At 39.3% G+C, this 14,342-nt stretch overlaps 1 protein-coding gene across 4 annotated transcripts in view; it reads left to right on the plus strand.

Annotated features, from left to right (window-relative positions):
- Positions 1 to 13,967, plus strand: part of LOC130929706 (contactin-associated protein-like 5) — a 178,971-nt gene extending 165,004 nt beyond the window's left edge. Inside the window, exons 22-25 of one of the 4 annotated variants that reach the window (XR_009066945.1) lie at positions 1,297 to 1,515; positions 3,701 to 3,763; positions 8,242 to 8,525; positions 8,603 to 13,967. Coding sequence is in view for 2 of the 4 variants with exons in the window: in XM_057857110.1 (XP_057713093.1) it covers positions 1,297 to 1,515; positions 3,701 to 3,763; positions 8,242 to 8,438 (479 nt within the window). In the remaining 2 variants the exon portion in view is untranslated. Of the gene's footprint in view, positions 1 to 1,296; positions 1,516 to 3,700; positions 3,764 to 8,241 lie in introns of all 4 variants that reach the window. The other 3 variants (XR_009066944.1, XM_057857110.1, XM_057857111.1) reach the window with 3 other exon arrangements.
- Positions 13,968 to 14,342: the final 375 nt, after the last annotated feature.

Genomic DNA, 14,342 nt, shown 5'->3' on the forward strand with positions numbered 1-14,342 from the left:
ACTGGAAAGTCAAGTTAGCAGCAAGCTAGGTCAGGCACCGGAGGACCGAATCACTGAACGGGAAGTGACAAAACTCAGTCTTTCCCCCCTGCCTGCACGCTGGCTGCTTATTGGCCACACGTGGAAATGAGTGACAGACGCCTTGATTCTGTTTCCGCTCCCTCCCCTGCCCGCGATGAGGCTGGCGTCTGATTGGTCGTGTGCGATGTCAGAAGACGCTGCCGCTTGCTCAACGCCCTCCCACGCAGCGAACAAGCGCCACCAACTTCATAGAACGAATCAGTGCAGATGGTGATTAGTTCGGTCTCGTTCACCCAAACAATTCGTTCAAAAAGACCGAATCGTTCGCGACCGATACAACACTACTCCTCAGCCCGGAAGACAAAATACCCGCCACTCCAAGCAATGGCCTTTTTCTTTTGATCCAAAAATAGAAAAATTCACCATATATAAATTAAAAATATTTTTTAAAAAGTAAATTAAAGCCGACGTTCCGCCATATTTGCTGTTTTTAATGTTTAGTAGTACGGGAAGCCGTAGCGCAATGTCTGTTGGCGCTGTCTCTTCAACTGATAGTGAAGTCTCTGGCGCACTCTTAGAATGGACTGCGAACGAAGACATGAGGTCAACTTACTTTAGCAAATTAATACAGTAAGCTTCAATGGCTGTGCAGATGCACACACTGGATGAGCTGATGTCCTGCTTTGGTGAGTACGGTTTTAAAGGGGCAGAACGATACATCTTGGCGCTTCCTTTCCGCATGGGATGCTCCAATTTAACAAGAAGCCAGTGAGAAAGCCTGTCGATCAAATAAGTGGACCTTTATGGTCTAATGCTAACACTTTCGAAAGTCATAGGCTGTCGGCACACTTTCCGATAGTGCTTTAAGCGGTTTGGTCAAATTGTCGTCAAGCAAAAGCGATGGGGAAAGTGGGTTTTCTGTCGCTTCCTGCCGACCCGTCATCAATCAACGCCACAAATGGAACCGCAAACACTGTGGGTGGCTGGAAAGTGATGGAGGGTTTTGACCTCGGCGAGCTTTTAGGACACAAGTGTCTGTCAGTAACTATGATATATGATGAAAGGTGTACAGTCAACCCACGCCAGCTTAAGTACCATTGTTCAAATGACATTCGGTTGAGAATAGCTACATTAATAAATGACTCTTGACTCTCATGACTCTTTTTTTTTTTTTTTTTTTTTTTTGTAATAAGAGGTAAACCTTTTGTTGATATATTATTACTGCAAAGTGACTCCCAAATTGTATTTACTCAGTTGTCTCCTCATTCTTGCCAGAGTCTGCAGATGTAGATGCTGATCTGGTTCGCTTGTCCTCGCTGGGCTTCGACGGTTGTCTTTCATTGGTGCGCTTTAATTCCGTCAGTCCCCTCAAGGAGGCACTGCGCCAGCAGCACAGTTTAAACGTAGACATCAGCGGGCCCCTAGTCCGCTCCAAATGTGGCTCGCCTGGGGCGTCCGATCCCTACGCCGAGTATGACACGCCGCACCTTTCAGGTGAGTTGCTTTTCAGCCACTAGTGGGGAAAGATGATTTATAGTGCGTACGACAGGAGAAATAAAGTCTTAAATAGGATTATTATGTGAATTAGAATCATATTTTGAGACGATTCGACTATATACAACAATTTATCAAACCGCAGATGACGAGAAATTAGTCTTTTAATCTGCCGTTTAGCCACGCCTACCATTATAGGGCTCTAGCGTCCCTAACAGGTAGATGACGTCAGCGGAGTCACGATTTCATCTGATTTCATTGAAATGGGGAATTATGTAGAACGAGGAAAGCGCGACGAAAAGAGCCGCAAAATGTCATTTTTTCAGTCTCTCTACTCCAAAATTTTTACAGGATATTCTTTTTATCCAAGTATTTTCCCCAATAGCTAAATAAATGGCTTGAGAAGGACCAGTCAGCTCGTGGAGGGGGATTTATTCAGAACGAGGAAAACGCGACGAAAAGAGCCGCAAAATGTCATTGTTTCAGTCTCTCTACTCCAATATTTTTACAGGATATTCTTTTCATCCAAGTATTTTTCCCCAATAGCTAAATAAATGGCATGATCATGACAAATAACAGTCTTGTGCTGAATGGAATATGAAATAATAAAAATGCATTTATTCAAGACGACATGGCAAAATTACTCCATAATGGTCAAAACTGTCGACTTCACCTTTACTGTCGCACCTCCCGAACGATATTTTATGCCACCTAAATCGGACTGATGTCATTTCCCTTCCCCGGCTTCGGAGAATGTAAACAAACCAATAGGTGTGACAGCTAGCCGACATGCTAACCCGAAACGAGTGATGTTTCAAAGCCTTCGAAGTGGAAAATCACACATAACTAGCCCGGATCATTTCACATGACGACTGGGTTGTCGATTGTCTTTGTAGCTGCCAAATGGTCAACGCGAACATGGCAAAATAATGCTTTACTACACAGCGAAGTCGTAAACAGCAAGATACTCAATGGAGGAGGGCGGCTGCAGTTGTTGTGCAGCTAAAGTGCAACTAATGTGTATAAGGAGAGCTTTTTACATGCCTATCCATGATTAAACGTAAGTAGTCCTTTATTTAAAGAAAGTTTGTAGTGTTAACTTTGTAATCGCTGTATTCGCGCTCATTTTTAACACAAAGTTGCAATTTCTGATCGGTCGGAAAATTTGACAGAACACCGGGCACATGAAGAGGGCTATAAACCGAGTATAGTGCGCTTCCGGCGGGGGGATGTGCGACAAGCCCCCGGTCGTCGGCCGAGGTGACAAGGAGCATGTCAGCCACAAAATGCAAGCCACCTACATATTAAAATGATCCCAGTATTTGACATAATACAAAAGACAATGTTTACTCACTTCCTCGTAAGTCCCATGGTCCCACAGTAGTGGACTTGTTTTGGCCAATATCCACCTGTGAATGGGAACCTTTTGAAACCCCAAAAAGGCGCACACGCCTCTCCCTCTTACAACAAGATTTCTCTGCAGCCGTTTGGCTGGCGTGATGCGAAAAATAAACGTATTAATCCGCAAAATCAGCTGAATCCTTAGTCCTTCTCATACAACAGTACGGCTGTATAGTGAAAAGGACTCCTTCCTCCGTACACGTCACAGCGCCCGCTTTCTCAACTTGAGACTGTTGCCGGAAGTCACTCATTTTCAAGGCGCGGGATTCAAAAAACTAAATAGATATAGCGATCGCTTCCACACACATCCAAGCGGTCCATTTTATTCAGGAGCATAAAATACCGCGTGTATTATGAAATAAACATGCTTTTTTGTGTCACAGGCACTTTAAGACACGATTATATTAAGATATTAACTTTGCTGTCTATCGGCGTCACTGGCAGCCAATTAGTTCAACTCTTAAATCAGGGCAACACTGGAGTAAAAAACGACAAATGATGAAACCCGGGATTCAAATGACTTTTTTTTTTTAAAAGAATCCAGAGAAAGTTGAGTTTAGATAGTAAAGGATGGATGGATTGATATCACTTCAGTATTTCCGCTGTGCTGAGTGTTCTGCTTGCGTAGCTGTGATCTCTCTAATTAATCTGTTTATTTTCCACTCAGTGGCTTTGTGCTTCATCAGACAGCTGCGTTATGTCACCGTCTTCTTTGCCCTAACGTTTCCTATTTTTCTTCTCATCCTTTTTCTCTACTTCTTTTTCTTGTCTTCCTCCGCTCTAGGCCCGTCAGGTTCGGGCCAGCCCTTAGTCAATGCCATGCGGACTGACTCTGCACTCATTGGAGGTACCTAACATGTTCGTTAGTGTAAAATACATTCTGGATACTCAGTTGTATGTAGTCATACCTACTTTTTCCCATTAGGATTTTCAAACTTCGTATCTACAGTAACCTTTGTTTTGCCTTCGTGCTTCATCATAAGGTGTCCATTTGTTGCTTGGCAGAAATTATTGGGCAGTAGTTTAACTGCCCTGGAGCCTCTAAAAACTAACTTTAAAGGTGCTGAGTATGGAATACAAAATGGGTAGAAAGATAAATCTTTTCAGCATAACCACCTGTTGCTAGGTAGAATACATTAAGCTCGATCATACCGACCTTAAAATGAAATAAAATTTTCAGTAATTCTGTATATAAGTATTCTGAACTACGTATGATTTGTTCCTTTCTGTGAAAAATTGTCAGAAAATAAAACAACCAGTATTCTATTCTAAAGACAGTCACAAGGAAACGGAAATCTCACATCCCAATCAAAAGCCACTCGAGTTTCACTTTTTAACGTGCACGGGGACTATCTCCAAGTCTCTTCTTCTCGTGTACGCCTTTATTTCCAAAGTCACATGGTCAGAAACATGTCATAACAGTGGGTGTGTGGTTCGCTATAATTAGCTAGTTCAGAGTGAGTCAGCTCTAACTGCTTCTCTTTATTTGGTATTGTTCTTCAAAACTGGATGCTTACTGTGAAACGATACCCATGAAAACGAGAGTGAAACTTAAGTATCAACTCTGGTGATTTTCCACAGCTTACGACCTTGAGAACCTGTCCGTGGTTGGCACCAAAAGGGAGGGAAAATTTGATAACACAGTCAACAACACCTCTTTGTATTATGTTCAAAGAAATACAACACATGAACCTGGATGAATAGTCTGACAAATGAATATAGTATCACACCAGTAATGTGTTTTATAAGCATGAATAAAATATATTCTTTCACAAAAATATAAAATGAATTAAAAAAAAAAAAAAAAAGTCACCCTACACAGTTTGTGGTGGGCACTGTCTTATCTGCTCCAATTTCAGTCTTTACTAATTTGTTATGAAATTGAATTCTTTCATGATAATATGAATTACTTGTCCCTCTCTCTTGTACTCTCTGTTCTATCATAATTTTACTTTATTTTCCTGTTCTCTTGTGTTACTGGGCAGAATTCATTGACCATAGTAATTAATAATATAATGTGTTTTGCATTGTCAAAATTCTAATTTTCTCCCCTACAACACACGCATACACACAGTTAGGGCTGGATCACAAACGGCCTTTTTGCAAATGAACAAGAGTTACAATATTCAGTGACTGCTCTGAATTATTTCAAAACTCCTACTGTATTATAAAAAGAAAGAAAAATGGATCTCTGGTAGGATTCTGCCTCATTTGCACCCGATGATGTAGTATTGTTATTTTTTTCTCTCCAAATTTGACATTGCCCACTCCTTTCCCGCCAGCGGCGGACCTAGAAAAATATTTTAGGAGGTGGCGAGAGGGGGGCCCGAACATTTTGAGAGTGGCAAATATTTCATGATGGTACATAGACATTATAATATGGCAGAAAACACTCAGGTGGCCCCAGTTTGGCCAAATTTCAAAATTGTCCAATACGCACGTGTGATACATCATTGGAAAGCTTAAAATCTCAATTTTCTGGGGGAAGAAAAGTTTTAAACAGGAGGGCATTTTCAAAAAAAAAAAAAAAAAAAAATTTTAACTGCGAACCATACCTGGAGGTGAGAGCATAAGAGAGCAGAATTAAAGACGCCATGATTTTAACGAAATATTATCGTGTACTTGCATTGTTTCGATCCAAAAACTCCATGTAGCATGTATCACTGGGTGTTACACAGTGAGTGAGTGACACAGCTGTGGATGGTAACAGCTGGATTTTTGGGGGATATTATGGGTGAAACATGGTAATATAACAAGGGTCACGATGCAGAAATTGCAGACATCAAGGAGTGGTCAAGATTTTCTTTTTCATATATTTACCCTTTTAAACGTTTTTTTTTTTTTTCTTCAATTTTTCTTTGTTTGGATCAATTATTTATCATCTAACATACCGGAGAAAATGCAACAGTAACAAAAAAAAAACAAAAACAAAAACAAAAAAATCAACCGATCGTTTTGAGGTAGATATCCATGACTTTTTTACAGACAGCATTTTTTTCATTGTGACATAATTTGTTTGAAAGTGAATAATTTTTTTTAAGTCGTTTTTTTTTTTTTTTTTAAGAAATATTAGACATCAATTAATGATTCTAAGCTAAAAATGACAGACATTTTGAATAATAAATATAATTATTTACCTTCGTTTTATGGCTGGGTTGAAAAAAAAGCGGTTGCGCGACGTCTGTAAACGGGAGTTTCCAGGGTAAAACGGACAAATTAAAAATAGTTCAATGTGCAATGAATCTGCTATGGCAGCATAAAGACATATTGTTCTATCAAACACAACATTTGTTTTGGTTTAAAATACAGCAGTTTCTTTTAAAAAGGAGTGCAAGAGCAGAAACTGCTTTTTCAGTCTAGTCTATGTGTTTTGCCATATATTGACGGGGCGCGGGGCTGATTAATAGGGGGCCTATCTCTGTCAAAACTGACCTAGTGGAAACAGAGACAAAGAGCTTTTTACGTTGAAAATTCTCTCCCTGCGGAGAGATCTGAAAATTGCAGTTTGGAGAAGGCACCCTTCAAATCCCAGAGACATGGAGCAGTTGGCCAAAGAAGAATGGTCTAAAACTCCAGCAGAGCATTGTAAGAAACCCATGGATGGATATCGGAAGCAGTTGTTCGCAGTTATTTTGTCTAAAGGTTGTGCTACCAAGTATTAGGCTGAGGGTGCCAATACTTTTGTCCTGCCCATTTTTGGAGTTTTGTGTAAAATGATAGATTTTTTTTTTTTTTCCCCATTTTTTTGTGTTTTTTCATTGCAAGCAAAATAAATGAAGATATTACTACCAAAACATTTGTAATTGCAATCATTTTTGGGAGAAATTGAGCATTATCCGACAGAATTGCAGGGGGTTCTAATACTTAGTAAATGTCAAAGTGACTCGAGCTTTTTTTCATCGGTGCCGACTGAGGTGACAACTAGGGTGGCAAGCCTGTCTTCTTCGGTGGCAGTTGCCACCCCTTCCCACCCTGGTGGATCCGCCCGTTTCCGATTCCTGTTACCAGGCAGACTTCATGTAGCTCAGACCTAGCTTCCCCACAGGCCAATGAAAAAAAAAATAGGGCTTTCAAACGATTAAAAACTTTTAATCGAGTTAATCACGGCTTAAAAAGTAATTAATCGCAATTCAAACCATCTATAAAATATGCCATATTTTTCTGTAAATTAATGTTGGAATGTAAAGATAAGACACAAGACGGATATATACATTCAACGTACTATACATAAGTACTGTATTTGTTTATTATAACAATAAATCAACAAGATGACATTAATATTAACATTCTGTTAAAGATATCCATGCATAGAAAGACTTTGTTCTTAAAAGATAAATGTTAGTACAAGTTATAGAAATGTTATATTAAAACCCCTCTTAATGTTTTCGTTTTAATAAAATTTGTAAAAATTTCAATCAAAAAATAAACTAGTAGCTCGCCATTGTTGATGTCAATAATTACACAATTCTCATGGTGCTTAAACCCATAAAATCAGTCGCACCAAAGCACCAGCAGAGGGACACAAGTAAAACACAAGTAACAAGTGGCCATGACACTGTGCTCTCATTCTAATCTGTTTGAGCGGGGCATGGGAGTTAATTGCGTCAAATATTTTAACGTGATTCATTAAAAAAAAAATAATTTGCCGCCCGTTAACGCGATAATTTTGACAGCCCTAAAAAAAAAATCTAAATAGTTTATTTTTGAAATTAAACGTATTTAGAGACCATTTCCTTGTGATTACCATATTGTTCCGAAAATAAGACGGCCCTGATTATAAGACGACCCCCTTTTTCTGAAAAAAAGACTTTTGAACACCAAATTAATTTTTAGACAGAAAATAATTACAGTACATCTGAAACATGATTATAACAATATATTTGAGAGAAAAAGCATGTTATTTTGCCTCATTTAAATCTTAATATCCTAACATTTAAATATGTAAACTAAAGTGCAATCACATTCGTAAATGAATGTCTTCTGATTTTTGAAATGTAAATAAACCAATTTATTGTGATAAAACAAAAAAATTGAAATAACTGCATTGACCATCAATGTGAAGTCTAACTGTACCTGTAGTCTTGAAACAAATCTGAATAAGGAAAAACATTGCAATAAAATAATGCCAACTTGAGAGTAGCTGAGATCTGTCATGACAGAACATCGCTTCAATGATATCTGGCGCCATCTGGCGTCGTGAATGGGTATAATGTCTAGACCACGAATATAAGACGACCCCCACTTTTTCAGTCTTATTTCAATGCAAAAAACACTTTTATTCGGGCCAGTACGGTATTTTCCGTAATTCTCGGTTCTTCCTTGCAGGGGTGATCGCGGTGATAATCTTTGTGACGGTGGCCGTCCTGGCAGTGGCCGCCAAGGTCCTGTACCGGCGCAAGGAGACGTACCGGAACCAGGAAGTGAAAGGCAGCCAGAGAGAGGAGAGCCAGGATTTAGCCTCTGAACACCAGACAGACTGCCAGAATGCCTCTCGGCAGAATCCTAAGGAGTATTTCATCTAGGAGCGCACAGCAAGGGAGCGCTCCTGGCAGAAATTCACGCTGCATTCGAACATGCTGGGCCACACGTGTAAATAGCTGTACAGATGTGTAAATATTTGAGAACATCAACGGTGACTTTGTGTCTTTGTACGATTTTGAATTTTTTTTTTTTTTTTTTCAAATAGAGCGCAGTGAGGGAACACCCAAGATCCAGATGATTCTAGCACGCCCACAAGTCCTTGGCTGTCACTGGCTGTAAAGTTCAAGCCAAAGTAACAGCTGACAGGTCATTTAGGCCAATCATACTTTAAGAGGGCGGTGTGTGAAAAAGACAGTAAAGGATCTGGATAGATATTGTTATAGCGCTAAAAAAAAAAAAAAAATCAACGCATGGATTCAAATATGTGTTTTGTTGCTGGCATGTGTGCCAATATTTTTTCATATACTTCAGATTTTCCTCAAAAACATGTTTTTGATCGAGATTAAATGTCATCATGTCATGTGGAAGGAAAAAAATCTACTATAGTTGAAGGGTGCGCATACAAAAATGTATTTTATGGATTGTGATAAATAGCCATACTACTCCAGAAATTGTTTTTAAAGGGCAAAATGCAAATTTCAGCCTAGCGGTGTTTGCAATTAACTGTCTCAGCCATTTTGCCAGACTTCCTTCTGATGGAGATGGAATGTGAAATTGTGTCACATGGATAAAGGATCTGATGAAAGCTGCACTTACGCAAATATTATCTCAATTCTGATGAAAAGCGTTGCTAGGATTCAACAAATTCCAGTTCTGTGAACGAAAAATACAAGCATTTTTCTTCTCAATGTGAGAATTTTCCCCGAAAAAAAAAGATTTGTGATCCGATGTCAGTATGTATGTGGAAAAAAACACAATAACCATGGTTTCCACATGATATTTATCACATTAAAACATGAAACCCTTCAAGTTAAAATGTGAAAATTATCTTACAATGTAAGTTAAAAAGTAACATGAGAATGAAGCAGTAAATATTATTTTCATCACCCCAAAACACTTTCGATTTTTGCATTCCATTGCTTCAGTTTTTTTTTGTCTGTGTTTTGGTTTGCTTTCTGATATGAATGCATTTGCTTGTTATCATACAATCCAGTTTTTGCAGTGCTCAACAACAGATTTTAAACACATTTAAAGAACAAAATTTTTATCACCTCAACTGTATTCCAGTGGAGTGACGTTATAAATCGTTTTTTAAAAATGGTTTTCATTAAATGGACCCAGTTGTTGGCTTCCAACACTTCCCAGCTAAAATGGATTGGACATCTATTGCCGTCAATGGCAGCCAAAGAGCTACTCTATCTGAGGTCACAAAACAAAAAATTAATAAAATTCCCTGACCAAAATACACATGTACACACTTCTTTGAATTTATCTTTATTCTTATCAGTTTACTCCAATTTGTTTTAATGTCTTTTTAAATTTTCATTTTTTTGTGTTAAGGGAACCACGAATAGAAAGCGATGTAGTTCTTAAAAGATAAATGTTAGTACGAGTTATAATAATTTGAGATTGAAACCCCTCTTAATTTTTCTGTTTGAATACATTTGTAAAATAAGTGTAAAATTAGTGTAACTAGTAGGCTGCCATTGCTGTTGACGTCGCAGGGCTTCATGTCGTCGGTTCTGTCCTTCCAGTTGAAACCGGAGCGGAACATTAATTGGTTGGACAGCCCTGTCAGTATTTCACAAAACGAACAGCAAATGCTAAATGAAAAGGAAAGACGGGATGACACGAGAGTATCGTTCATTTGTCAAATTTGCTAGTGACAGCTCTCTCCTGCTCTAGTGACGGAACAGGAGTGTCTGATGTAAAAAATAAAAAAAAAATGCAGATCTTCACGGTAAACTACTGTGTGATCCAACTTAGTCCAATATTATTGTGGGGATAGTTAGCATCCAAAGCTATTGAGTGCTTTACATATGATCAGGGTATGGAGTGAAGCACGGCAGGTTGTTTTTAGCAGATAGCCCGTGTATCCCAGCACACATTAAAGTTTGCCTCTACTGAGACGTCTAATGACGTCTTACCTTATTTTGGTCACATAAAAGCGCTGTCCACATTGTTGGTCATCCTGCCGGTGTACTCAGATTTATCAAGACTTATATGTTGCCCCCGCAGTTTGCTTGACGTCACCACCCTGGGACATCAACAACAATGGCGATCTACTACGGTAGTTAAACTTATTTTACAAATTTTATTAAACTGAAAACATTAAGAGGGGTTTTAATATTTATTTATTTATGGACTTTTATTGTCATCATCATCGGTATCATTGACAATCACAAAATGTGATATGATTTGCCCGAAGAAACCGAAGAAGACGACAAGGGCGGACGAGATGAAGCATATGCTTTTCAGTTTCCCGTCCCCCATACAACTATAGACGCACATTCAGGCATGGAACATACATCAAAACTGTAGAATAACACAGTCAACAATCTGGGTTTAGTGACTAAGCGTCCAGTCAAGCAGCTCGATTGATTTTAGGGCGTACAAGGTTATGACTTAGTCATGTCCCTGACATTTTTGCATCTGTTTGCTGTGGAACATTTTGTTGTGGCTATGTGTGTAACATTTTATCACAGCTGGTGTGAGTGGCGACTCAAAATGCTTTTCTTATAAGTCTCTTAAAAGGATACATTGCTGAGGTGTACATGGTGGCAACAATTGGCGCACACAAGGTCACTGTAACAGTTTCATCAGACATGAATGTATGAGAAAATCAAACAACATGCTGTACATATTTTGTCCCAAGATTAATGTCTCCACAACGAAAACATGCTTATTTTTCATTTTATACAGTATCTTTTCCATATACTCAGTAAACTAGACATTTGAATCAGGAGCTCGGTAGACACAGCAGATAATTATGTTTTTACAATTGGGGATTAGGAGTTCAATTGTAATACATTCCAGGAGATTGTCAATCATAATTGTAACACCCCCTTCCCCCTTAGATGCCCGATACTTTTGTGTCATGTTATATCCGTGCAAATTAAAGTCAGAGCCTTTGTTGTCTTTAGTAGATAATCCTTAATGTGTTCAAGATTCTTGTAACTCCTGCCGTTGATAAGTTTCAGCTACCGTCCACATCCACGAGTTGTTATACTGGTCGGCTGTGTAGTATTTACAGTTACCCAGCTATTGTAGTCAGTTGGTCAAGACTCGTAATAGCTCTAATCTTCATATCCTGCGTCTTGACAAGGATCCTGCAATTCGAGACCCAGGTGTTGGCTGTTGTCCCAGCTTTCTTGAGTTGACGTGCTTTTCTTGCAATTTCAGCATTTCGGCGAGTTAAGTTGTCATTCAAAAAAATCTTCGACCCTTTCAGGTGTGGGCGCTGGTTAAGCAGGGCAGTCTTGATCTTGAGGTCGGCCAGCTTCATGAGCACCATCGTCGGTCCTCTCCCCCCAGATGGGAGCAGAAGGCAGCGACGGATGTCCAGCGGTTCTATGTTTATTCAATACTCTTTCAGCTTAGCGATTGCCAGTTGCGCCACTGTGTTCCCTGGGCCAGGCGTCAATTGTAATCCAGAAATGATGAGCTCATTTGCGCGTCGCCACTGGTCGAGATTGTCAGCCAAAATTTCCAGCTTCTTGATGTGAACATCTCTCTCCTCGACTGCCTGCTCTAGTTTCTCGTTTTCAGCGCGAATTAAATGGAGCTCTCTGACGATTTCTTGATTCTGGTTTTGAATCAAGCCAGTCAATGAGACCTCCAACTTCTGTATGAAGGATTTTATTTCATCCAAGTCTCCAGGTTTCAAATTCTTTGGAGCCATACTGGGAGTCGAGGTTGCTGGCTCTGAGAGCTTATCGGTTAAAATAAGAGAGTGCTTCAGAGTGCGTCTGTACGTGGCGAAGGTTGAGCAGCGAAAGCAATATAAATATTATTATAACTCGTACTAACAATTATCTTTTAAGAAATACATGTCTTTCTATCCTTGGTTACCTTTAAATTTATTTAATACATTTATATTTAGAATAATATATATTTTTATTACTCATGTATTTTTTTTATTTGCATTTTTTTTCTTTTATTACTATTTAAATAAATGATTCCCACCCACCAAAATAGAACCTTCAATTTGATTATATTTAAAATTATGTATTTATATTTTTGTTCCCAGCACAAATACATCGCATATACTGTACATAAACACACCAATTAGATGTCAAATAGAGGGACACAAAATATTGTCCTGTAGGCCGCAGTAGACCCCTGGCCACAAATTTAAGACCCTTGTCCTGTGCATGAAAGGGGTCAAAAACGCAAAGGTCTACAAAGACTATTCAGGACAAATATCAAACCACACATACAGGAGGGCAAATAAGTATTTAGTCAACCACTAATTGTGCAAGGTTGAGGTTTGTCCATGTTGACATTTGCAGGCCTCTCTAATATTTTCAAGTGGGAGAACTTGCACAATTAGTGGTTGACTAAATACTTATTTGCCCCACTGTATATAAGTCATCAACTATTGTGTCAAAATTCAAACGGTAAGTTTTTCTTTCTAAGTGTCAAAAACAACATGCAAATTGAGGATAAATCTTCTTTAAAAACGTAGTTTCTTATCACTCTTGTTCACTCGCGCCATTTTGAAAAGTAAACGGTCGTCCCATCTCAGAAAATACGACTTGAGGGGGCGTTCACATGCACTTTTCCACTCGACAAGTGGTATTTACCAGAATTAAGACTTCACTTGAAGGCAGCATAAAGAAGAAGAGGTGCACTTCCTGCTTCACCCGCGTGTTCTCATCCTCTCTCCACCTTTTCCGTTCCACTCAGCAGTTCATACAAGGGGCAGGGAGCAGATAATCAATCAGTGTACACTACCTCTTACAATCCGATCCAAAATACAATACGATCCGGGTAAATCCGATTGGCAAAGGTGTTCATATGAGACATTTTACTTGTATTGGCCTTTCAATCGCATTATAAATAGGATTTTTGGACCCATTTAAACACACCCACTGAGACGCTTCATCAGAAAAAACACAACTCAAAACAGAGATATGAGAGTTTCATCTCCTTTGAAGCACAAAACTTCCCGTCCCGTGTAGGCCTACATCATCAAACATGTTTGCGACCCTTCATAATTTCTGAACTAATATAGCGTAGCAGAAAGATTTTTTTCCCTCCTTTCGATCAAAATCATAAGAATGAACTAAAGAAAAAAAAAAAAAAAAAGCTCTAAATTCTGATGTGATCGCAACCTCTATGAACCAGGAAGTAGCCCGCAAGCTAACAAATAGAAATTTGAAACGCCACAATTCTTTTACCCTTCGATTTTGTTCCCTTAACTGACGTCTGCGCTTATGCTGAAAGACTTCCAATTGTGGATGGAAAAATGTTGATGACTCACTTTGTTCCTGTTGGCCAACTGAATTATTAATCCCGTCAATGTGAGATGTGAAATGCAAAACACTTCTATGAAACGTCTTTATTTCCTCAAAAGCTGTCTTTTTGGGGTTTTTCTGTCGTTATTATTTCATGTTTCTCCCGCCCGCTGTGAGCTAGCGGCAGCTTTCTAAAATTCCTCTGAGAGCTTTTGAAGCTTTGAAGCATCTCCAAAGGAGGCCGCCGGCGTCTGTCGCCGCATTGTCGTCGTCGTAGCTTGTTTTAGGATTGGCTTCTTTTGACGGCGATGTGAGCGCGATTCGTCACGAAGATGCGCGCCGATGGAAGCGAGCCCGCCTGATCGACGGCACGGCAGCTGTTTGTCAAACAGACAGCAGGCATTTTAATGAGGAAACTTGCAGCAACTTCAAGGTGCATCTCCGCATTTCATTTCTGTGCACAACTTTTTCCCTTTTCATTTTTCTCTCTCAATGCAGCTCCTCTAGCAAAAAGGTAGAAAAGAAATAAAAGTCTTGCATCGGTAG

Source organism: Corythoichthys intestinalis, chromosome 14, assembly GCF_030265065.1.
Source record: "Corythoichthys intestinalis isolate RoL2023-P3 chromosome 14, ASM3026506v1, whole genome shotgun sequence".
In the NCBI taxonomy this organism is placed as follows: Eukaryota; Metazoa; Chordata; class Actinopteri; order Syngnathiformes; family Syngnathidae; genus Corythoichthys; species Corythoichthys intestinalis.